Here is a 26,973-nt window from a genome sequence, read left to right on the forward strand (position 1 = left end):
AAAGATGAAGTTGTTTCCATACCTAGTGCCAACCGAACTTTCCAAGATTGATAAATTCGCAAACGGACTGTCGGCTGACTTTGGCCCAACAGTCAAGATGGCAACCACTCTGAAATCAGTTGTTCGAGCAGCTAAGAACGTGGAGACCCAACAAAAGGAAAGAGGTCTGGAAAGGGCTGAGGTTGGTGAGAAACGGAAGTTCGATGGATCCTCGAAGTCCAACAAGAAGAGTAGGTTCTCGAAGTCTGGTTCGAGAGGATGAGGATCAGAAGCGAAGTGGTGTGACAAGTGCAAGAAAAAGCACTCTGGGAAGTGTGATGGAGGGGTCACTTGTTACAAATGCGAAAAGCCTGGGCACTATGCCAATGAATGCACCCTCAACCAGAAGGCCTGTTATGGGTGTAATGAAGAAGGGCACATTTTGAAGGACTGCCCGAAGAAGAAGGAGGCAGGAAGACCCAGCATACCACCGATGCCGAAGGCGAGAGCCTTCTAGATGACGCTCGAGGCTGTGAAGGAGGCAGTAGACGCCGCTTCAGGTACCTTTCTTGTAAATGGTTTGCCTGCAAATATACTATTTGATTCTGAAGCCAACTACTCCTTTGTGTCGCATAAATTTGGTGGGAAATTAGCATTGTCTGTAGAAAAACTAGATAATGCCCTGATTGTAGAAGTTGCCAGTGGCAAATTCATACCTGTTAGTAATCGTATTAGGAACATCGTCATTGACCTAAACGGAAACGAATTCCACGAAGAGCTATTACCCATAGAGTTAAACGGTTTCGACATCGTTTTGGGTATGGATTGGCTTAGCGCCAACGATGCTGAGATTCAATGCCGAAAGAAGATAGTAAAGGTAAACCCACCCGGAAAAGAATCATTTATGGTGTACGGGGACAAACGCAGAGTGAATTCTGGAATCATATCCCTGATGAAAGCCAGGAAATGTTTGTCCAAAGGATGTGCATCGTACTTGGCATTCGTAATCGATGCTAAGAAGGAGAAGAAAGAGGTGCAGAATATACCGGTTGTGTGTGATTATCCGGAAGTCTTTCCTGAAGATCTTCCCGGCTTACCACCTGATAGACAAGTGGAGTTTCATATAGACTTGTTACCAAGAACGACACCGATAGCAAAAGCACCTTACCGATGAGCACCGATGGAGATGAAGGAGCTCATGACGCAACTTCAGGAGCTGTTGGACAACGGTTTCATTCGACCTAGTTCGTTACCCTGGGGAGCTCCGATGTTATTCGTGAAGAAGAAGGACGGAAGTATGAGAATGTGTATAGACTACCGAGAGCTGAATAAGGCAACGGTGAAGAACAAGTATCCATTGCCGAGGATTGATGACCTATTCGATCAGCTGCAAGGTTCGAGCTACTTCTCAAAGAACGATCTTAGGTCAGGATATCATCAGCTGAAGGTGAGAGAGCAGGATATTGAGAAGACTGCATTCAGAATAAGATATGGACACTACGAATTCTTGGTTATGTCATTTGGACTAACCAATGCTCCTGCAGCATTCATGGATTTGATGAACAGGGTTTGTAAACCATTCCTCGATAAATCCGTGATAGTGTTCATCGACAACATTCTCATCTACTCGAAAAGCCAAGAGGAGCATGGCAAGCATCTACGGGAAGTATTAGAAGTGTTGAAGAAGGAGAAGCTTTTTGCAAAGTTCTCTAAATGCGAATTTTGGATATGGGAAGTCCAATTCTTGGGTCATGTTGTTAACCAGGAGGGAATAATGGTTGACCCCGCAAAGATCGAGGCTGTGATGAAGTGGGAACGTCCGAAGAGTCCCACGCAGATTCGAAGCTTTCTAGGATTAGCCGGATATTACCGACGATTTATCCAAGGCTTTTCTTCGATAGCTGCTCCATTGACAGCTTTGACCCACAAAGGAGCCACATATACATGGAGTGAGAAACACGATGAGGCATTCGAGAAGCTAAAGAAGAAGTTATGTGAAGCACTGATACTTTCTCTACCCGATGGAGTTGAAGACTTTGCGGTTTATAGTGATGCATCTGGAGTCGGGTTGGGTTGTGTTCTGACCCAAATAGAAAAGGTGATAGCATACGCATCTCGACAATTGAAAGAGCACGAAAAGAACTACCCCACTCATGATCTGGAGTTGGCAGCGGTATTTTTTGCCTTAAAGATATGGAGGCATTACCTCTACAGCACGAAGTGCAAGCTCTTCACTGATCATAAGAGTCTCCAGTATCTCTTTAATCAGAAGGAGTTGAACATGAGGCAACGACGCTGGCTAGAACTTCTCAAGGACTACGACTGTGAGATACTTTACCACCCAGGTAAAGCAAATATTGTTGCTGATGCTCTCAGTCGGAAAGTCAATCTGGAAAGGAAAAGGCCAAGAGCGTTAAGAATTGAAGTCGTCTCGACGATTGTGGAAAGTATCAGGAAAGCTCAAGAAGAAGCTTTAGAGAAAAATGACCGAAAGGAAGAACGTTTGGGAAGAACGTTAGTGTTTGGTACAAACAGTAGAGGACTGAAGGTATTCCAAGATCGAATTTGGGTACCTAAGACGGGAGGAATAAGAGATCTTCTGATGGAAGAAGCACATAAGACCATGTACTCGATTCATCCCGGTAGCACTAAAATGTATAGGGACCTAAAACCCTACTACTGGTGGCCGACGATGAAGCTCGATGTTGCGAAGTATGTGGCCGAGTGCGTAACATGTGCGAGGGTTAAGGCACAACATCAGAAACCGTATGAGAGTTTGGAACCTTTACATGTACCCATGGGTAAATGGGAAGACATCACCATGGATTTTGTGACTAAACTGCCCAGGACGAAGAACGGTCACGACATGATTTGGGTAGTCGTGGATCGTTTCACCAAGAGTGCACACTTCATAGCAGCCAACGAGAAGTGGTCTATGGATAAGCTCGCAAATGCTTACGTGAAGGAAATTGTAAGACTTCACGGTGTCCCTCTTACGATTGTATCAGATCGTGATAGTCGTTTCACGTCAAGGTTTTGGAGGAGTCTACAAGAGGAGTTAGGTACAAAGTTGTGTTTGAGTACTGCTTATCATCCGCAAACTGATGGTCAGAGCGAAAGAACGATTCAGACGCTGGAAGATATGTTGAGAGCATGTACCCTCAAATTCCAAGGGAATTGGGACGAGCACTTACCTCTGGTAGAATTTTCCTACAACAATAGTTTTCACTCGAGCATCAAGATGGCTCCTTATCAAGCCTTGTATGGGCAGAAGTGTCGTACGCTGTCTTGTTGGCTTGAAGCCGGAGAGAAGCAGTTTATGGGCCCCGAGATAGTCCATGAGACTACTGAGAAGTTGAAGGTGATTAGGGAAAGGATGTTAGCAGCCCAGGATCGTCAGAAGAGCTATGCTGACAAGAAAAGACGACCAATAACTTTCGAAGTTGGGGATTCCGTTTTGCTTAAAGTCTCACCGTAGAAGGGACTTATACGATTTAGGAAACGAGGAAAGTTGAGTCCAAGGTTTATTGGACCGTTCAAAGTTCTTCAGAAGATAGGGAACCAAGCTTACAAGCTGGAATTGCCCGAAGAACTTAATGGTATTCATAACACCTTCCATGTGTGTTATTTGAGGAAATTCACAGGAAATGTTCCCGACATAATTCCAATCTCAGAGTTAAGGATGGATGAAAATAAAAGGTTGATCGAAGAGCCTGAGGCAATTGTTGACCGTAAGACTAAGAAGTTACGACGCAAGATGGTCGACTTGGTGCTAGTCCGATGGAAACATTCGAATGGGCCGAATCTCACTTGGGAAACAGAGGATGACATGATGAGTCGCTATCCACATCTGTTTGCTGATGCATGATTCCGGGACGGGATCATCCTAAGGGGGAGAGAATTATAACGCCCGGGTTTCAGGGCTAAGCATTTTTGTCAATGTAATAGTCTAGGTCAACTCTTGTAACTCTTTTTAAAGTAATAAAGATGAAATATTTGAGTATTTTGTGAATTATATGTGTTTATTATTTAATTATAAATGTATAATTAATAAAGAATAAAAATGAGCGTCAAAATTAAAGTGTGAGATAATCCCGATATCTCTACATAAAGTTGTAGAATATGTCTCAAGGTTTCCGTGCATATAAGGAACGCCGAAATCCGAGTTATAGCGAAGAAGTTATGACCCGTCGAAGTTTCACGACAGAACCGACACGATACCGGGAAGCGTGAATAGTGAATTTACGATAGAGCGAGATTTAGCCTTAGTGATCTAAACGAAAGTCGTAGAATATGTTAAACTAAGAACATCGATAAAAAGAACGCCCAAATCTGACTTCGTATGAAGAAGTTATGAGATTTTAAACAGACCAATCCTGTCCCGGCTTGTTAAAAATATAACTTTAAAAATAAAGTCAAAATTAGCCGACGGAGTCTAAACGAAAGTTGTAGAGTACGTCTTCACCTACGCGTGGATATAAAGAACGTCAAAAATGGAGTTCGTATGAACGAGTTACAAATTATAATAGCATATTTACGTATTAAAATAAAGTATAAATCATGTATACGTACACATATATATATACATATGTATATATCATTAGAAAGGTATCGACGATGCGGTCATTATAAGACTAATGTTGAGTTCTTTCGACATTAGTTTAGTACAAATATCATTAAATCCATTTATAATAGTATTATAGAGGGGTGTTTAGTTGTTTATATAACTAAAAGGTCATTAAGTAATTATGGAGGGTAGTTTTTGAAAATTCAATTAGTATAAATAAGAGCCTTGGGCTCTCATATTTCTTGCACCATTCTCTTGATTCAAGAGTCTTTCTCTCCTTATCCCCCGAGCATTTCGGTCCCTCGTGATTAGACTTCTCTTTCTGTAGCTTAGTATAGTAAGGTGAGCGCTGAAGCGCTGCACGAATCTTTCTTAGAAAGATTCAGCAACGAAGTTCTGCCCCTGCAGAGCCTGACTCCTAGCTAAAACCCCCTTGTAAGTAAGTTATGCTTACCTTATTTTAATATAGCTTATATTTAAAATTAGTATTGTTATTATGAACTTATAATAAATATTTGAGCTATTATTATAACTTATATAAGTGTCGTTATAATATTTTTTTTAACTACTCGCGGTACGGGGAATCTGGTTCAAAGGGCCGCATAGGGTTGTTGGATTTCAGAAGTGCTATATGCCAAAATGGTCCTGCCCTCCGGTGTTTTATGTCTGGCCCCTGTCTGTACATAGTGGTTGGAAAATATTGTTTAACGCTTATATAATAATAATAATAATAAGACTAATAGTTGGTCACGGTAAATATTAGACTAAAATTTAGCGATAATAATGCTAGGTTTCGTCGAAGGAAAATAGAATCGTTAGAAGCAAGCGCTGCCCGATTTTGGAATCATCACCTTAACAAGTGAGTGCATAGTTACTTTCAACTTACACATAGATATGAAGTATTTTATATAAATTACGTGCTATGTGTGCATATTATCTGAATATTTGCTATCTATGCTAGATGAACGTTGTTATACATGTTTTCAATGATTTAAACTGTATATGTATTTTATATCTACGAAAATGTTGGGGTAAAACATGGGTAGATGCAATAGGTGATGTGTGATAAAATGATGAGAGGCCTCGATGTTGATGTTGTTGATTCTGTCATCTAGCGGAGTATGGATGACGACCACGGACTCTTCTAGACGGTCCAGTGGAACACTAGCAGGCTTGCAACCTGTAGGTGTTTGTGAACGATATGTTCACCGGTGTACTCCATCCCCCACATGGTTGCCTTTAGGACATTTATTGCTGAGGAATCCCCTTAGCAGTAGTGTCCGTCCCGATGATGATCCTTAGGCTAGGTCCCTTATGATAGGTGTTTAGGGACGTAAAGTGAGGATAACGGGAACGGGTAATCGGGTTATTGTTGATCGATGAAATTAATAAACTTATTTATTGTGGGTTGAAAACCCTATGTGCTCACCAGGCTCCCAAGCCTGACCCACTCAGTTTTATGTATTACAGGTAGTGGCGCATGAGCATAAGTGTGATGTTTTGGACGAGGGATTACAGATATAGGCCTGTAGATATGAAATAATGTAGTAAGGCTTATATTGTACTGTTTATGCTTTTGATCTGTACGAACATGACATCCCGAGTCTTTTAATGAAATACATTTCTATGGAAATGCTTTTGATAAATCTTTATCATATTTTTGTTTTGGGACAAATTCTGCAACACTTTCATTTAAAATGTAACTCTGATTTTTAAACAAAGCATAAACAAACCGGTCTAATTAACACTTTCGCAACTAAGGTTGACTACCCCTATCAAGTCAACACTGGTCAACTCTGGTCAACGGTCAATGGTCAACTCTGACCGGACTCGGCGAGTGCACTAGAGTGACTTGGCGAGTGCACTAGAGCGACTCAGCGAGTCTATACGTGTTCACTGACTCCCTATGATCCTCTCTTGACACGTCGAGTACTTCCCTGACTTGACGAGTTCCACCTGGCATGAATCGCAGGGCCACCACGACTCAACTCGCCAAGTCTCAAGAACAACTCGGCAAGTTCCAGCTTGACTTAGTCCACCCGTCAACCCTCTCTGACTCTCCCTGACTCACTGAGTCAACCCCTTAACTCGGCAAGACCACTCGCTGAGTGGTTATGGACAATCTTCATGCTACTCGCCGAGTCTGTTCTTCGGACTCGGCGAGTCTAAGCCATGCATAAATTCAAACTCACTCCTGAGGTCAGATCCGTTCCAGTAACTCATAGATCCAGTCCTTCCAAGCACATACATCACGTAAAGTTACAATCTTGGTGCTCATGCAAAGGTCCAAAGGCCTTATTTGATGATATGGTCTCTAGAATGCTATTCTAAGCTCATGGCCTCCATTAACACTCATAAAACTTGAGGGAAAAGAGTCTCTGGACCTCTTTGGGTCCAGATCTAAAGCACCAACACAAGAAGAGGCCAATTACTCCATGGATCATTCCACAAAGAAACCCTAACTCTAAGATTTACACCAAGGACTGAGAAAGGAACGAATGGTTACCTCAAATGAAGTCTCTGAGCTCAGGAATCACTGGATTAGCACCTTCTTTGGTCTCCTCTTGCCTTGATCCTCTTCTATATGCAAAAACACCCACAAATAGTCAAGGATCTTCCTCTTCTCTCTCACAAAACGCTCAAAGACTCTTTAGGGTTCTCTCTGGGGTTGGTGGCCGAAAATGACGGCTATAAGCACCTTTAAATAGGTATCATACCCTGGAAATTAGGGTTTCATTAAAGAGCGTGGACTCGCCGAGTCTGGACGCGAACCCTTGCCCAATCCGCGATCATACTCGGTGAGTTTGAGCTCCAACTCGCCGAGTCTTCTTACAAATCACCAAAAATTATAAGAATAATTAATACCTGGGAATCCGAGCTGTTACAAATGGGTTTTGAAACATCCCTCCATTTTTCTAAATGCCTTTAACTAGATGAAGAAATGTCAGTTCCACAACTCTAAACTCAATTTTTCTTTTTGTAACTTTCTTCAACAACATTTCCAAGACACTTCAAATCCCATATCTTTCGTTTGACTTCTTTACATGGCTTTGTTTTAGATTGTGAAGATAATTTTTTGGGAACCCACACTTACTTTAACTTCCTTGGGTTTGGAGATGACTTCTTTGGAACCCACACCTTCTTTGTCTTAGTGTGATTCTACTTCCTTTTCTTTTCGAATGAGGCCCTGTAAGGAGAGTTATTGAACCAAGAACATACATTAGAAAACTTACCAGCTTGAGATCGATTGTCAATGTCAAGAGTCTTGTCAGCTCAAACAAACTTATCAGTGTGAAGTGTGAACTAATTTGTCAGCGTGAGAGGTCTTAACAGTGCGAGACTTCTTAGTAGTGCAAACTTTCTCATCTTGAAGCTTGTCAGCGTGAGCAGTTTGTGATTTCTTAGCATGAAGCTTGTTGGTGCAAGAACCGATGTGATGTTCATCAGGGTGAAAACTAGGGCTTCTTGAGGATGAACATTCTTCAGTTACTTTCTTTTTCACACCATTTTCTTTAATCTTCTCCTTCAGATCTGATATTTCTTTCTTCCTTTCAATCAGTTCCTTCTTCAACACTTCAATATCTTCTTGATTTTGATTAATGATTTTGTCTTTCAGATCAAGTTCAGTAATGAAGAACATAGATAGAGGAGCCTTTGGAGCATACATACGATCTGGAAAACATGATAAAGGGCTTGCATAGAAAATCTGCACAACCACCATGGGAAACCCCTTTTGAACGTCGCCACTGTTCGACATTGTTCACCTGGATCTACCTTCCTATCAGACTTATACAACCACTAAAAACCCCTAAGATCTAGGGTTTCGAACGGAAGTAGACGGTCTTTCAACGTCGGTGGTTTCCAGAGGAAAGAGGGAAAGGTATATATCAGAGGTGATGACCAGCGGTATGTAGGTGGTGATGGCGACAATGGCGACCCTTTCTCTTTAGCTTCAACAACTCCAAAGAAATGAAAGATGAAATGATGAAGGTATGGGTGATATTAGGGTAGAGATTAAGGGATTGTGAGAGTGAGCCCCATTTTTTTTAAACATTTTGTTAATAATAAAATAATTAAGGATAAATCAAAAAAGAAATAGATAAAGGTAAAATAGTTTTTTTAGGTCTGGTCTACAATATAAGAGGCAGTTCAAGTTAACTTTTAAAAACAAAAATTATATGATATTCTATTTTTCGATTATACTGTATAACCTTTTGTCTTTTGTTGAAATCTCCAAGACCATGTTTACTTGTTTACCGATCAAAAGAATTAGTCCATTTGGTTCATACATTTTTTTAATAAATTAAAATCTTTCGATCAAAAGACTTGTCCATTTGTTTCACATATTTTTTTAATAAATTAAAATCTTTCAAAAAAAAATTGGAACGAAGAATAAGAATTTGAAACAATTCATGATTGTCACATGTTTGGATAACATAAAATGATATGAAATTTGGAAAGTCATTAACAAATGACATAATTATCATTTAGATGTGACATAAAGTAATTAAATGCTAGTTTTGTAAATGAAGTAAGAATAACAAGACCCATTATAATGGGTGTTGTCACTTGTCACCATAATTGTATGGTGTTTTCAAAATTAATTACGTATTTGATAATAAAAGATAATGAAATAAAAAAAATTTCACATTGTAACATGAAGTCGAGTCTTAAATCCGAATAATCCCTTGACATTTTATTGTATTTTCAATTAGATTATTGGTTAAGTTTCTGGTTGTAATATTACATATCATAAATTAAATGTTTGTTTAGTCATCATATATACTTTAATAATTTTGCATCAATGATATCAATGTTCTTGATAAAAACTATATCCGTGAGCTCCAACTAATTAACTTAATTTGCATTTATTTTCTTGTTAACAATTTTGTATGAGTGATAACAATGTTCTTGATAAAACTACGTTCATGAGCTCCAACTAAACAATATTAAGTTATCATTAGCTAGTCAATCAAACATAATTTAATTTGTAATAATTATTGTACATACTTTACAATGAAAGAACTATAAAAAACAAAATTATAAAATCAGATACTCGATATCAAAACCAATTCCAAAATCTAATGAACTGGCCTAAAAAGGTTCCGGATCAACATCCTAAAATTCATTGATGTCTTTCGGATTGATAGTGAAATCAATTGGAAGAGACATCAAAACAGTGGCGTCCACATATTACAAAGGTATGTCACTTGACCTACCTTATTATTTTTTTTAATAAGAAGTATAGAAAATGAAAATTGTGACCTACCTTAATTATGTTTAGTGAACTACCCTATTGTTTTGGCAAAAGAAAATATGTATAAATCAAGATTTTTAAATCTTAAATTTTATATTTCAATAGCCCAAATAAATAATCTATCCAAGGTGGAGATGAACAACGTCGGTTTTAACCGAAATAAGTTTTTTTTTAACTTATCCGGTTTTTAACTAGTTTTTTTGAGATTCGTTTATGTTTTAAAGGTATTAATAATTATATAATTGTGAAACTATATATATATATATATATATATATATATATATATATATATATATATATATATATATATATATATATATATATATATAGGGTTAAATTATTTTGTTTTCACTATCTATTGTGTGTATGTATGACTGATTCTGGACCAATCATTTTAGTTATTTTAAGAAAGTAATTAATGCATATTACATCTTGAAGATATAATAGGTATTAATTACATCTTCAGCATTTAATATGCATTAATTACTTTCTTAAAATAACTAAAATGATTGTTCCAGAATCAATCATACAGGCACACAATAGATAGTGAAAACATTTGAACCTAACTCTCTCTCTCTCTCTCTCTCTCTCTCTCTCTCTCTCTCTCTATATATATATATATATATATATATATATATATGTCGGGTATAATTGTAAGAACTTTAATTTTTTTTTTGTTTATACGATTTGACCCGACCCGAACTCACAACTAGTATTTTTTTTCTATTGATATCATTTTAATAGTGAACCATGTCGTTTTACGTTCTAGACTCGCCACTGCATCAAAACGACATTTACCAAAAACATGTCATATAATGACATGGCAATTTGAACAAATATTTAACAAACATCATATATTGTATCATATCCTTGCAGAAATAGTTAAAAATAATTTAACTAGGTGTTAAATAAATAAAGTATTAAGTTATAGGACCAAAACTTATAAACTTAAATCAATACTACATATGTAGAGTGATTGTTGAAGAGAAAACATGTAGAATTAAATTGGAATATTACATATTTTTATTCTTTTAATTGCGATATTGGAAACGTAATTGGACGCTTCTAATTAATTGGTTTGACACATCACACGAAGCCTTTAATCTTAAGGTATTGTTTGTACGATGCAATTGGAGAAAAAGTGAAACTATCAATTTCATTTAAATGAAAAGAAAGTGTTTATTTGATGGAAAGGATCAAATGATATTTCTTTAAAGGATATTCTTCCATTTTATAAAGTTTTATTCTTTAGCCATATTTGGTTTTTGTCCATGAAAATTACAATATACCATATTATTTATTTATTTATTTACATATCCTTTCTAAAGGTTTTACTAGTTTAATTGATCATAATTTTGTTTTCTAAAATCGTGTTAACATATATTTTCATTATAATCTTATTTGGGTTTTATCACTTGATGAAATTTTTATTATGCTTATTTTGTGCATTTTTAACCATAAAAAATCATTAAATTAAAATCAAATCACTATTCTAATCAATAAATAGTTTTAATTTCCTTTTGAAGTTATAATAACTTTAAAATTTTGATATATCTCTTAATTAATAATTTATTTAAAATGATTTATTTAAAATAATTGATTAATAATTATAAAAGTTTAATTAATTTTATAATTGTGGTTCTCACGAGTTATAAAACTAGTTATGTATATAAAGTAGAGTACTATATGTTGTATTTATAAATTATACGAAAAATGCTTTTTAATTCTTAAATATCAACCATTCATTTGCTTGTTTATTTCATACTATCACATGATCAAACCTTCGAGGACAATAAATTGGCCTTGCAACAGCTTTGGGCTAACTTTCAAACTGTAGTTGCCACCCTAACCGATATAAAGAAAATGCGTCGCAAAGAAATGATATTAAATGCAATGCTTTATCTTCACTCCTACTCCAAACAACTCATACTCATTTGTTTTGCATTATGCCTAAAACATAAAATCATGCTCTTCCATTCAATTTCACACAAGTGTTAACATACCATCAAGAGAACAAATAAAGACTCTTCAATGGGTGTGATCACAAAATCACCTCGTGGGAATCTCTCTTTTTCTATCGTTGTTGTTTTGGTCTTTTCATTCACCTTCATCGTTCTATTGTATACCGAAAGAATCAACTTGCTCTCGTCCACCACCGTTTTCAACTCCAAATCTTGTGTGAAAAGGGGTTATTCCAAATCTACAAAGAATTTAATACAAGGTCTATTTATTCTGTAATTGTCATTATACTGTATTTAACATTCATTGGATCGAGACTGATGTAGTGGGACAAAAACTGCATAGTCTCACTCTTGACTTTTCGTCTGTGCAAAAGACATGAATATACTATTTGGCCACGTCATTAAAAGTAGCCCTAGAAAGTCTGTCTAGTCTAGTTTCACTTCCATTCACCCGAGTCTTGTCTTGTGTAACAAACACAATTGTACTGACCATTGGTTAGATATATATTATATGCGACACAGATGAAAGAAACGCTACGGAGGAGAATAGACTCAAGTCCATTCTCGATGATCGATTCATCTTTGAGGCAGGTGAATGCAACACTGCAAGAGGGAAATGGGTCTACAACCAGTCGTTTGAACCCTTGTACACAGATCTTTCTTGTCCGTATCTCGATAGGCAAGTGTCTTGTGTTAAGAATGGAAAGCCTGATTCTGATTATCGACGATGGGAATGGCAACTCGATGGTTGTGTCCTTCCAAGGTGAATTTCTTTTTTTTATACCAACCATTTGGGCAACAAGTTTATAACTAGTTAATGAGTTTACTTGATTCAGGTTTGATGCAAAATTAGCACTTGAGAAGATAAGGGGGAAGAGGGTGATGTTTGTAGGAGATTCGTTACAAAGAGGACAATGGCAATCTTTTGTTTGTTTGGTGGAGTTTCTTATACCGAAAGATCAGAAATCAATGCGAAGAGGCCGTGTTCATTCAGTTTTCACAATAAAGGTAATGTGGAAATGAACTATTTGTGGTTAAAAAATAAAAAAGGTGTTTGATGAGTGACAAAATTAAGGTTGGTTGAGATTTGAACAGGATCACAATGCTACTATTGAATTCTATTGGGCACCATACCTGATAGACTCGAATACAGATGTACAAATAATAGGAGACCCGAAGAAGAGAATACTTAGGGTGGATTCCATTGAGAAACATGCTAAACATTGGATTGGCGTTGATGTTCTTGTGTACAATACTTATGTTTGGTGGATGACTGGTACCAAGATCAAATCCTTGTAAGTTCCTCTTTTTACTTTTTCTTTTTTGTTAAGCTAGTATGACGACATAAAAACATTTTTTGGTTTTTTTACACAAATACAGATGGGGTTCGTTTGCAAATGGGGAAGATGGATACGAAGAATTAGATGCATCGGTTTCCTATAGAATAGCTTTGAAGACATGGGCAAATTGGATTGATTCGAACATCGATCAGAACAAAACCCGTGTTTTTTTCACCACCATGTCCCCAACTCATCAAAGGTAAGGTCTTCCATGGTTTTTATACAAGGAGGCTCCTAATATGAATCATTATTACGACTTACGAGTGATTATTGATGTAGGAGTGCGGATTGGAATAACAAGGGAGGGATGAAATGCTACAATGAAACGAAACCCATAATGAAAAAAGGACATTGGGGAACGGGATCTGATAAAAGAATCATGAGTGTGGTACGTAGCGTGATTGGAAAAATGAAAGTTCCAGTTACTGTGGTCAACATAACACAGTTATCAGAATATAGAGTGGATGCCCATTCGTCTGTATACACGGAAATGCTAGGTAGATTGTTGACTGATGAGCAAAAAGCTGATCCAATGAAATTTGCGGATTGCATACACTGGTGTTTGCCAGGAGTTCCAGATACCTGGAATCAAATATTTCTTGCGTCTTTGTAGCACAGATGATGACGATTGAAAGTTTTTGCAGCAAATGCTTATGAAACATACATTTTTACAAGTATTTTGTGTAAGATTTAAGTAGGTGTTGGTAAAACTCTGTTTGATCATTGATGTTGTACGGGTTCAATTTCAATCAAGTAAATGTACATCTTTTACATTTTTTTTGGGAAATTTCCATTCCATTTGTTAATTTTGAAGTAAAAATAATATTAATTACTTATCATAACGGATGAGTTGGGTTGATACTTGCCATGATCCAGCATCCAAAAATGAAAACCATATATGAATGAAATGATTACAGCCATACTAAACGAATAAATAATATAATGATAAATACTTTTATTGAAGTATTCCTTGGTGTTCATATCTTATGTTAAAGATACTAAAAAACCTATTGCTATATAATAATAATTATTAAAGCTCAATTATTCAGAAGCTTTTCATGAAAATTCTTGGCTTTACCAAGCAAAAGCCTCTTTTCTGCTCCCAACCACACGCCATCAACAGGAACTGCAGACTGGAGAGATTTAAATTTATTAAAAAAAAAAAAAAAAAACATTTCTTTTTGCTGCCTTTTGAAACGAAACAAAATGTAAAAGAAATTTACCTTTAGTTTAGGGCAAGATTGTATGAACAAAGGGAGGGTGGGGGTGGGTAGGTTAGGTCTCAATGTATGCAGGGAAATTGGCCTTCCCCAAATATACCTGTTGCATCTCCTCTCTCCATATCTGAGACATTACATCACCAAAATTATCATAAACAAAATGCATTATTTTTGGTGCCTTAAATTCATACTAATACAATTTTCAATAAAATACAAATACAAACCACATCTCGGAATTCAAGTCGGATGTGTGGTACATTCGTCTTGTGAATATCATTTCCATCTGGCCCTCTCTTGTAGTACTCTTGCCCAATCCAATGAGACTAAAAAAAAAACAAAAAACACAAATCACTCTCAAATTTTACTTGCCCCTTTCACTTTCACGTAACCTACTAAGTTGCTGATTATTTATAAACTTGAAACAGTTTTTTTTTTACCTTGAGAACATGGGAGAAACCTGATTGGTAAACGGAATTACGTGCTATCTCACAAAGATCACATGAACTCAACTTCCAGACCTGTAAAAAAGATACTTGAATTCCCAGAATGATAATCATATAGGAATAGGAATAGGAATGCTTACAGAAGCAGCAATACTGTATTCCTCCACCAAGGGCTCCTTTGTGAGATGGATTTGTAAGGGGTCATCAGTAGATAGGGAAACATTAAGCCCTCTGAGAAAAAACATCGGAAAAGGATTCCGATGGTAATCCAGAAATAACGAGTTGTTGCTTAAAGGAGACATTGCAAGCCCAATCTGACCAAATAATAACAATTTTATTCATCAGATCAATCAAATAAGAATTAAAAACAGGAAAAAGGGATTTGTTAGTTGTTACCTGAGCAAGGTAGTATAGATATTGAAGGACAGGAGATTTTCTGAGATTAATTCCATGTGCAATGTTGTGAGTTGTAAGAAATGAGGCAGCTAGGTGGTCAATGTCACCCGCCTGATCACAAACATACATGCAACAATGTTATTTCCAATTAAGATGAGGATGAGGGTATTTACGTCTTTTTTCACACATACCTCCCCGCAATGAGGACGGAATCTAATAGTTGTCATGCCCTTTGATTCGCGAAGCTTATTTAGGGTATAAAGATTGGCATAACAATAATAGACATAGTATGAGAATGCAGGATTGAAGATGTTTGTCCATTGGGAAGGTGTTGGCATGTGTTTTGTAGGGCGTCTTTCAGGCTTGCTCTCATCATCCACCAAATCCAATCCCACCACCTGTATTGTATGTATAAGATCATTACAACATTAAATTAAATAAAAATAAATCAAATTCAAATTATGTGAGTTTGAGTGGTATTACGTTACCTGTTTCAAGAAAACATGCAACTGGGGATGTGAATCTGGATCGATTGTAACCTCAAAGAGTGGAAGGAAGACATTATCCAGAATTGTCTGAAATGATGTCACAATACCCATTTCTTTGTATATGTTGTAAAGCCGGGGTAGCTGAACAACACAAAGTATGCATATAAATTATAATGTTAGTTGATAATAAAGTATAAAGATTTGGGTATGTATCATTGTATTGTAGTAAGAGAGCACCTGAATCAACCAGACAACATTCTCACTGTATAACTCATTGTTTACAATCCAACTCGCCAAATTGTCCCACTCACTTTGCTTTCTTCCATATATTGATATTCTGTATTCAGCCATCTATCAAAAGGAAAAAAGCTTCAAGTGTAAGTGCCATACATGAATCAAAACAGATAAAGGGAATACATAACATGGCTTTCAAAAATCAAAACTCACTTGATATTTACTAGCTTCAAGATCTGCAAACACTTGGCTTGTTACCTCAGCAAGGAAACGACCTGAAAAGGTAGTAACCATGAGTTTTATTTTATAAGTTGTTTAGAGTTTACACCCCATTAATATGTGAAACTTACCCTGAATTAGATTGTCCTGTTTCAAGAAAATCTCCCGAAGCCTACTTTGACCACAGGGGTTGTATTTCAGATTGAATTTATCAAAACGATGGAATGTGCTCTTGTCTGCATGCACATCTAATAGATCAACATTCAGGTCATATCTGCATTGAAGACTTATGATCAGAAAAAAAAAACATTCACACAAGAAGATACAATTGTTCTACAGATAGTAAAGTTACCCAGTTAAATCCAAGCTCTCAAAAACCTCTTTTAAGGTCAGATATGTCCCATCACGAAATATTACAACCTGAAACAGGAAAAAGAAAAAGAAACTTTGATTCATGCAAAAGAGAAACACATTTTTAAATGAGCAAGAAACAAATATGAAGCGTTACCTCATCTGGTTCCTTTCTTAACTTGGACTTTATGAATCTCAACAGATGCTTTTGATTCATGCATGCAGAGTGATGAACATGAGTGTCAACTTTACGTACATTATAAAAGTCGCGATGTGGTGCACTTTTCTGAGCTAGGAATTCTTTATCAGCATTTAGCATCAAATGAAGGTTGAATTTCTTGATGGATATTCGTATCATGTCACAAATTAAATTAAAACTTATCAAAAACAGAAACTTGGTGAAATTTTGTTAAGTAAAGAAACTAAACCCAAGAGTGTCTACCTGTTCTAGAAGACCAAGGCGATGATGACATACTGTTCGTGCATTCCCAGCTGCTAATATCTTAAGGATATGATGAAGGTCAGTGAAAAATGTTGTTGCATCAGCAACTGGAAAAAGCTTCTCTTTTGCTGAAAAGGAAAACAATTACACTCAAAAGTCAAAACTAAAGAAAAAAGTAGCAGCACCACCATCAAGAATCATGATATCTTACAATCTTTATCTGCATAAACATGAACCACGCCATCTTCCATTTGAAAATAATGCTGCAAGTAATTAAATATCAAGTCAAGATTCACGAAAATAAGCATCAGGTACAAACTTGTGTCGGAAACTTAAAACCTACATCAGATTTTGTCTCAGGGGTATACTCGAAAGGATTTGGATTACGCTTTGGAGTACTAGGATCAGATATAACTTGTTTCTCCCATGGAGCAATGCTCTCTCTAAACACATAGCTCTTTCGCATTTCAAGACAACCTTGTAATGCTCTGTAAACCTCTGCTTCATCAGAAGATGGTGTCTCTGCAATATGAGCAGTTAATGAAGATTATTCATTTTTCATCTACTTGTGTGTATGTGTTTCTGTGTAGATGAAATTGCAAAAAAGAGAGAGAAGATTACCAGATGGGGAGATTCGCAGCCTTACAAAGGTTTCGTGCTCTGGTTCTTTTCTAAGAATATCAGCAGCTACAGGATCTGGTTGAACACCATGCAGGTCTCCAGATACACTATGTGAGCGGATCATGGTGGATGCAACTATGGGTAATTGCTCACCATTTGCATTATTGTGTTCTGGTAAACTCCCATGAGCCTGTTTGGTAGATGTCAAACAGATGTTAAAAGTGTGTGTTTAAACCAAAACAAGATGGGATATAAGATATCAGTTACAAACACACACAGAGATCTAATAATGTATCAAAAGCTTACAGCATTTCCATTAGTATGAAGGTATGTTGTATCCAGATCAGCATTGTCAGTCATATCAGCATCTTCTTCAGAGCCTTCGCCACTTTCAAGAGCACTTGCACTTGCAATTGGAGACTTTGGAGACGTCGGTCTAGGTAGATGCCCTGTTTTCTTGGTTGACCCAGCGGCTGAGTTCTCTACAACAATTATAGGATGCTTTATAACAAGAGAAATCAATATTCGTTTTAAGTATACATCATAATCTACATGGTAGCTATGACAATCTTGGTTCCATTTAATGAATAATATGCTAATTATACACATCAATGCAGAAGATATGTTATAATTTTATTAATTCACATGAGGATCATCTACTTAGAAGATTGCATATCATGACCATGCAATTAAGTGGCAAATAACTTGAACAGAAGTGTATGCAATTATATTAAGCCAAAGTTCACCCTTGATGTTATCCCAAGGAAAGGAAGAATCGTTATTCAGGCGAATATTCGCACATTTTCCTACCTTCAGGAAGAGTACGGAGTCTAGGCAACCCAAGTGGAATAATATCCGCATCGCCAGCACCACCGGCACCTGAAATCGCAGTGACGTCAGGCAAGGAAGTTGAAGACCGCCGGTGATATCCATCATTTCCTCCCTTCTTCCGTCCTCCCCGGTTTCGCTTCTGCTGATGCTTCTCAGCACTACTATACTTCCTGTAATGCAAAGGCGAATCGTCATCATAAGTCCCGTCTTCTCTCTCCCTCTCAACAGATTTTGCAAACTCCAGTAATTGATTTAGGGTTTTCCGCTGCATGTAGTATGCCGAAACGGCGACGAATGAGGCTCCGAATAGTGCCGCCATAGCTAGATGCAACGCATAAGCATCCATTTGGTATGTTAAATATGTATGAATTTGTATAATGTTGTTGGAAGAGTGGTTTGTATTTCAATGATGGCCGAGCTGAAAACCCTACTGATGAACAGGGGTTTGGGCGTTCGTAACGAAGAGGGATGCGAAGTATTTATAGGTGGGGAAGGACGGGGAGAATAAGAATAAAAAGAGATTATGCGCTAACAGTTGAGTCCCTGTCACGGTCCCTCTATCTCTCTGTTGGGTGTGGGTGGTCGATGGCGATAAGAAATGGATACGAGAGCATCTCTTTTATTTAGGGGAAATTACAGTTTTTTCCTTATAGTTTGCACCATTTTGTAGGTTTAATCCTATTTTTGAAAAATAAGAGTGAGTTTCATAGATGTAAAATTCATATGTCAAAGGTTGTTTTTGGTAGGATATAGCTAGCTGATAAGTTAGTTTATTTTTTAAGTTTTTTTAAGTTGTTATGGTTGACAGACTATAATTTATAAGCTAACTTTAAAAATAATAATAAATAAAATAAAATAAAATAAACTATTAAGATTATTTTTTTCATGCTTTTTTTAAGAAAAATTCCAAGAGTACTTGATGCTGATATGAATTATAAAATTAACTAAAGTCATCGGTCTAATAAAATAAAAACTCTTGAGTTTAGTTAGTTTCTTTCAACGCATTAACTAATCCATTATGAAATTGATTGTTTTTCATTTCAATCGAAACAATTTCTTAGTAAACGTTAGAATATTATAGATCTAAAATGAACTTCTTTTTAAAAAGAGTAAAAAACGTCTGAGATATTTTTTTTATCAAACCACATACCCTTTAACAGATTTATTAGTAATCTAATTTGAATTTCAAAATTGAATTTAAGAGTATTCTTTTCTCGAGTTTGACTAAAAATGACTCAAGTTTTTTAGTAGGCAAAAGTTTACAATTAAAGTATTTTATTAGTTGTAAATAAAGTCTAGAATGACGAAAATCAATGCCTTTTAGGTTATTTTCTTTATTTTTATTAAATCATTAAGTTTATTTCTATGACCCAGCAAATTCTAAAAATATAAATTTGAGAGGAGAACTAAGAGTTTCAAACAAAAAAGTTTTGGTTTGACAATTCTTGTATGGAATCAAAATTTTATTATTTCGAGTAATTTTTTATCCAAATTAACGGATCTTTTACATATCTATATTTCTTTTTTATGAAGAAAATATTATTTATAGAAAAAATAGATAATGAATAAGAAATAATAATTTGTTTTGAATAATAGATGTATTTCCCATCCAACTATAACAACGATTTTCAAATGGCAGTTCCAAAAAAATGTACTTCTATATCAAAAAAGCGTAATCATAAAAATATTTCGAAAATGAAAGGATATTAGGCGGCGTTAAAAGCTTTTTCATTAGAGAAATCTCTTTCTATTGGGAATTCAAAAAAAAAATTGTACGACAAACAAATAAGTCCTACAATATTGAATAATCAGAATGGATTTGACTCACAAATTTGGTTCAATACTTTTTGAATATTAAATTAACAATGAGTAGTTCCTATTCTAATCAATATGAAATAGACCAGGTTTCCATCTTATAAGATGTCTAAAAAAAGAATTCTTCTGTTTTCTGAATTCTTAAAAAAAAGGACTAAAGAAACAGATACAAAATTTTTTATTTCTTTGTAGTATATTTTCACTAATATTTTTATGGTGGGGAGTCTTATTTTCCTCATCGACCTTTACAATAATGAACAATTTTTCTCTTTCTCGAGAAGGGCATATATAATACTTTTAGTTCAAATTAATGGATTGTTAAAACTAATGGATTACATGGTAAACAATTTTGGATAACTTTATGATTTCTTAAATTATAATTTTTTATAATATTTAGTAATTACTATATGAAATAGATTTACCATATATCTCAAATTTTGAGCCCAATTAATAAAAGAACTTCATTGTTGAGATATTATGTATAATTAATCTGTCAATGTATAAATAATGAGTCAATTTGAAGTAATCCAAAATAACCTATTTTGGATTCATTGAGAAAATTTATTTTTTGTTTGAAATTTATGAAATCAGATAAACGAAAAATAATGAAGTATCAATAAAAGTAAAAAATGAAAACAATTTTTTTATTCTATCGAGAGAATAATCTACTTACAAAAGTTGGATTTTAGAATAGGATAAACTACGTCAAAGCCCTAAGATAAGATAAATAAACGTGCACCCTAATAAATGAAACTAATGAACCTTCAAATTGACTTTTGAACTCATTTTTTTTTATCAATTTGAGTGTTGACTAAAAAACTTATTTGATTGAATTGACTTGTTCAGTATCGACTATTGAATATAAATAGGCTATTATTAGTTCGAGTAAGCCGCTATGGTGAAATCGGTAGACACGCTGCTCTTAGGAAGTAGTGCTAGAGCATCTCAATTCGTGTCCGAGTGGCGGCATGACATATTCTAAAAGATATCCAATAGACCCTGTGATAAAAATAAATTAAATTCCCGATTTCTAATTCTTAATTAATATTAATTTAGGGGATTCGCTCCCGTTTTTTCTCATTTTTATGATATTTTCAACTTTACAGCACATATTCATTCATTTTTCCTTTCGATTGTTTCAGTTGTAATCTCTAAATATTATTAAAAGATAACCCTTAATTCACCAATGAAGCAATCATGACCCTTGATTGTATTTCGATCATATGATTTTCACCCTTAGATCAAATTGCTGACACCATCTTCTCCAAATAAAATTCAAAATTTTAATTATAGAATCTTTAAATTTAGCAATTACATTTCAATCACAATTACATTTAATTATAAAATCTTTAATTATAGAATCTATCATACTTTCTAAAATATATTTCACAATTCGAGCACAATTACATTTAACTATATAATTTTTAAAATCAGCAATTATGTTATTAATGAAGCATATCATTCTATTTGTATATTAGGTATCGGTTTCTCCATAAATCTTGTCAAAAACATGAATAGCCGCCCCATCTTTCTCCTCTATTTTTTTCTCTTAAACCATAATTCCTTAATCCTCTTCGTCCTCATGTCAATGGCTGTGCTTCAATTGATGTTTTGTGTGTTCATAATAGAATGTAGCACCATAAGTTGGTTCCTTTTTGCTCATGTATTCTTAGAATTTGCGTATTGCCTCTTCCTTGCATCTCCAATTATCACACATGTGTTTTGGCTTCACACAAATTTCTACAAACTGAAGCAAGCATCTCCATCTTTCGACGATTTATGCCACCATTTACCCTAATTAATATTGTTCATAATTTAACTCTCTTCTTTATAGTTTTTGGCTTCAAAATTCAAACCTGTTCAATTTTTTCTTTTTTAAAAAATTCATTAAATAAACATGTCAATAATTTTGTTATCTTTAATATATATTAAAACAATATGGGCCATTGATCTTATTTTAATCATATGTTTTCCACCCTTAGATTTAATTGATGATATCATCTTCTCCAAATGAAATGTATTTAATTCCAATAAAAGCTTTCTAATTGTCAAACAAAATTAACTTAAATCCATTGAAATGTAATGTATTTAATTCTAATAAAAATTTCCTATATTTTAAATCCTGAATTTTCCGGTTATAAAGGTTTTAAAATGGTCAACATTAAAAACATATTACAAAAAACATTTCAATTAAGGCATTAAATATCAACCATTAATATAAATTTGTTTATATTAGTAAACCATTATCCTCCCTAATAAATAAAAAACTTTTTGCCAGATGTCCTCTTCTCCTTCATTTGGACACATGTCGTTTTCTAGAATTTTTGAATTTTCTATTTTCCACTTGTCATTTTATTGTATTTTTTATTTTATTAAATTAAAATTCTTCATTTAATATGTAAGGTAATATATATGTAATGTATTTATTAAAAAGGGTTTATATATGTAATGAATTCAATACATTAAAACCTCATTAATTTTAATAATTCAAAAATTTTCTCATTTTTCTTATAAATTCAAACTTTTCAAATCCTCCATAATAAATAAATTACTTTTTGCCACATCTCCTCTTCTCCTTCATTTGGACACATGTCATTTTCTAGAATTTTTGAATTTTCTATTTTCCACTTGTCATTTTATTAAATTAAAATTCCTCATTTAATATGTAAGGTAATATATATGTAATGAATTTATTAAAAAGGGTTTATATATGTAATGTATTCAATACATTAAAACCTCATTAATTTTAATAATTCAAAATTTTTATCATTTTTCTTATAAATTCAAACTTTTCAAATTGTTAAAATTTCATATTTAATTTTTTCTAAATAAACCCATGTATTCTCCCTAATTAATAAAGAACTTTTTGTCACATGTCACCTTCTCCTTCATTTGGACACATGTCATTTTCTATAATTTTTGAATTTTCTATTTTCCACTTGTCATTTTATTGTATTTTTCATTTTATTAAAGTAAAATTCCTCATTTAATATGTAAGATAGTATATATGTAAGGTATTTATTAAAAAAAGTTTATATATGTAATGTATTCAATACATTAAAACCTCATTAAATTTAATAATTCAAAATTTTTCTCATTTTTCTTATAAATTCAAACTTTTCAAATCTTTCCTAATAAATAAAGAACTTTTGCCACATGTCCTCTTTTTCTTCATTTGGACACATGTTATTTTCTAGAATTTATGAATTTTTTATTTTCCACTTGTCATTTTATTGTATTTTTCATTTTATTAAATTAAAATTTTTCATTTAATATGTAAGGTATTTATTAAAAAAGGTTTATATATGTAATGTATTCAATACATTAAAATCTCATTAATTTTAATAATTCAAAATTTTTCTCATTTTTCTTATAAATTCAAACTTTTCAAATTGTTAAAATTTCATATTTAATTTTTTCTAAATAAACCCATGTAATAAATGGGTGTCACACCTAGTTATAATTCATTTGATAACATTATTGGGCAATGAAATCATAAACTCATATGATTCGTCAGAAAAGGGGATGATAGTTACTTTTTTTATGTCTAACAGGATTATTAATCACTCGTTAGATTTATTCGAGCCATTTCCCACTAAGTGATTTATATGAATCATTAATTTTTTTTCATGAAGTTTCTCCTTTATTCATATAGTCCCTTATTTCAAAATAAGAAAAATTTATTTAACCGAAATAACTGCCTCAAGTACTATTTTTACCTAGGGCTTTGCTACTTCGGGTCTTTTAACTAAAATACGTAAACCCACAATATTCATACTCGTAAGTATGATGATATTGAGCCAAATCTGTTGCAGCAAAGGTTTGTCAAAAGGTGTTTGTAACTAATCGAGTAATCGTGTTGGCGATTTTGGGTTATTATTAGGCATTTTAGGGTTTTATTGGATAACTGGAGTTTCGAATTTTGTGATTTATTCCAAATCTTCAATAACTTGATTTATAATAATGAGGTTAATTTTTTATTTGTTACTTTGTGTGCTATTCTATTATTTGTCGGTGCGATTGCGAAATCTGCACAATTTCCCCTTCATGTATGGTTACCTGATGCAATGGTAGGGCCAACTCCTATTTCGGCCCTTATACATGCTGCTACGATGGTAGCAACAAGAATTTTTCTTGTAGCTCGACTTATGCCTCTTTTCATAGCTATACCCCACATAATGAATTTTATCTCTTTGATAGGGATAATAATAGTTTTTTAGGAGCTACTTTAGCTCTTGCTCAAAAAGACATATTAATTTTCCATAAAGATGAAGAATCTATAGTTCCAAACCCCAAAAGCATTAAAATATGAAAATCATTGTATCAAAAACATTAGAAGTAACGGAAATCTAAAATCATAAACATAAGAGATACGCATGTGTCACGGTCAAGCTAGAGCCTTTCCAATAGTAGAAGCACAACCTGAAAAAAAAACATTAATCCACAACTATAATCACAAAGCTTAGTGAGTTCTCTAAAATATCATATCATAAAATGCATAAAAACAATGGTTCACGACCTCTCGTCGTATTACCAATAACAAATAGTGGCTCACGACCTCACGTCCTTTCATTAATAACGTGTGTATCTGGATTCACGGTATATCGCTGTTTCATCGTCAACACAAGTCTATAGGCTCACAGTTTCTTGTCGTTTGTCGTCTACTCCTCATGCATACATATGAACGAATCATAGAATAAAACAACCAATAAGTCTATACTAGTCCACTCATACAACTCTACTATATAATTCTTATATCCTTTCATATAAGGATATACACTGTAACACATAATATAGTGAGATAACCCAACTAAATCAAAAGTTGAATCGACAAACACTTGCAACTAGAAAGAATCAGCAACACGAACCACCTAGAAATCAGATAAAGGTCTATACTCAACCTATAGCTCAACACCAACAAGTTTGACTATCAAAAGTCAATGGATTGGGTTAAAGGCTCTCCATGCCCAAATACAGGTGCCTCGCGCCCACAAGATGACAATATAACTAATTTACCAGAGGCGCCCCACACCCTACTGGAGGCCCACCGTGTCTCAGGCTAAAACTACCTTATAAATGACTTAATTTATTAAATCAGAAGCCTTAAATCTCATATTTGAATTCTCTTAGTGTCTTAATGGAAAACTTTCCAACTTTATCTATTATGATGGTCCAAACAAACGAGATCTAAAACCCTAAGTCCCAAAAGTGCTCAAAATGCACTCATCTTCACGCATGGATCAAAGATAACTCATGCATGCACTCTTTACTCCATCAAATGATCAGATATGGACTCAAACATAATCCATGAGCTCTGTAGTTCTTCAAACTCCATGAAAGAACCTCAAATGGACCAAAACTTGCTAAAATGAACCAATACTCCAACAAACTTGCATATCTATATATGAAATAAGATAAAGCCATAATCTTTTGAGCTTACAAAGGTTGAGAATAGTAGAGAAGGTTGATTACTTCAAGTGTTATGCTCTAACGAAAAAACACACCAAAATGGATTATATGAGAGAGGATGAACTTAAAACTCTTCAATGTCATCTAGGATTTCACAAAGAGTATTTGGAGGGTGATGGAGGTTATGAATGACAAAACCATAGGGGTTTGTGCATCTTAGATAGGTCTAAATGTAACATCCCAAAAATTTCATAAAATTTAAAGTTTACAAAACAACCTTTATTCTATAGAAGTGTTTACAAAAGTCGTTGTACCAAAACATTATTTAAAAATTATAATATCTTTCAACATAGTTTTCAAAACATTCACATTATCAGAGTTTCCCAGAAATCATAAGTCTAAAACATGAGGATGTATACGGCCACACCTTCACCTTGCCACGATCCACTGAAGTACCTGAAACCATAAACCAAAACTATAAGCACGAAGCTTAGTGAGTTCCCCAAAAATACCAACACCCAAACAGATAACATATACAAATAACAGCATGCATATAGGGATTTCAGCATGACTGGGACACCCCACTGGCCTACAGTCCATCTGGTATGCCATAGAGCCTTTAGTCTGACTGGAACGCCCCACCGGCCTATAGTCTATCTGGTATGCTCACAGAACCTTCAGCATGACTGGTACGCCTCACGGGGCCCTTGGACCATTCTCCGGGCCTTCGGCCTGACTGGTACGCCCCACTGGCCTTCAGTCTATCTAGGGCGCCCTGGGTTTGTTGGCCTTCAGCACAAAGTAGGTCCGCCTCAACCCAACCGCACATAACATGTCGACATATACATAACAATTAAACATATAACATGCAGATCTTACAGATCACTAAGCATATCATCATCTTATCTACCAGGATACATATCTAACAGATCACTACAACATACAAGCATACGATAAACCAAGATAACAATCCAAAAGGGTCAGCATTGGTGCCTTCGAACCATAAGCACAGTGAGGAAGACTCACCTCGAATGCAGAAGCTCCCCGAAAGAAAGTCCTTAGTTGCTGCCATGCCGGTTTCCAAGCTATCAAAACCTAATTAGCAATTAGTCCCACGCTATAATCCATAATCCATACTTGGGGTAAAATGGTCATTTTACCCCTATCCCATCATGACCCAAAACAGAGGCTCAAACCAAAAAGATCCAAAAAGGCCCAATTTTCCAAATTGGGCCCAATACCATATGGGTCTTATCCTAAGCCCATATTTTCCTCAAATACTATTCAGGTTACCTCAGACACCCCTTGGGACAAACTTGGTCAAAAGCATAAGTCAAAAGTCAAATTCAACGCCAAAGTCAACGGTCCAGGTGACCCAACTCACCGAGTTCTCATCAAAC

The 26,973-nt window shown here is 34.8% G+C and overlaps 2 protein-coding genes across 2 annotated transcripts; one reads left to right on the forward strand and one right to left on the reverse strand.

The window, feature by feature from the left end:
- The first annotated feature begins 11,755 nt into the window (after positions 1-11,755).
- Positions 11,756-13,877, forward strand: LOC111890716 (protein trichome birefringence-like 3). The gene is made up of 6 exons (XM_023886797.3): positions 11,756-12,024; positions 12,287-12,527; positions 12,601-12,772; positions 12,860-13,059; positions 13,145-13,303; positions 13,384-13,877. Exons 1-6 carry the CDS (start codon positions 11,835-11,837, stop codon positions 13,715-13,717), a joined length of 1,296 nt encoding a protein of 431 aa, XP_023742565.1. The 5' UTR covers positions 11,756-11,834; the 3' UTR covers positions 13,718-13,877.
- A 162-nt stretch (positions 13,878-14,039) lies between these two features.
- On the reverse strand, positions 14,040-18,925 carry LOC111890715 (AMP deaminase). Its single transcript, XM_023886796.3, has 19 exons — positions 18,329-18,925; positions 17,825-18,000; positions 17,519-17,708; positions 17,241-17,419; positions 17,109-17,160; positions 16,898-17,025; positions 16,613-16,792; positions 16,457-16,524; positions 16,236-16,378; positions 16,099-16,160; positions 15,889-16,002; positions 15,652-15,792; positions 15,355-15,561; positions 15,164-15,274; positions 14,908-15,081; positions 14,762-14,842; positions 14,549-14,647; positions 14,328-14,448; positions 14,040-14,237 (listed from the first exon to the last, which is right to left on the reverse strand). The coding sequence occupies exons 1-18, from the start codon at positions 18,693-18,695 to the stop codon at positions 14,380-14,382; spliced, it is 2,541 nt and encodes an 846-aa protein (XP_023742564.1). The 5' UTR covers positions 18,696-18,925; the 3' UTR covers positions 14,040-14,237; positions 14,328-14,379.
- Positions 18,926-26,973: the final 8,048 nt, after the last annotated feature.

The sequence above is a fragment of the Lactuca sativa genome, chromosome 5 (assembly GCF_002870075.4).
Source record: "Lactuca sativa cultivar Salinas chromosome 5, Lsat_Salinas_v11, whole genome shotgun sequence".
Lineage (NCBI taxonomy): Eukaryota > Viridiplantae > Streptophyta > Magnoliopsida > Asterales > Asteraceae > Lactuca > Lactuca sativa.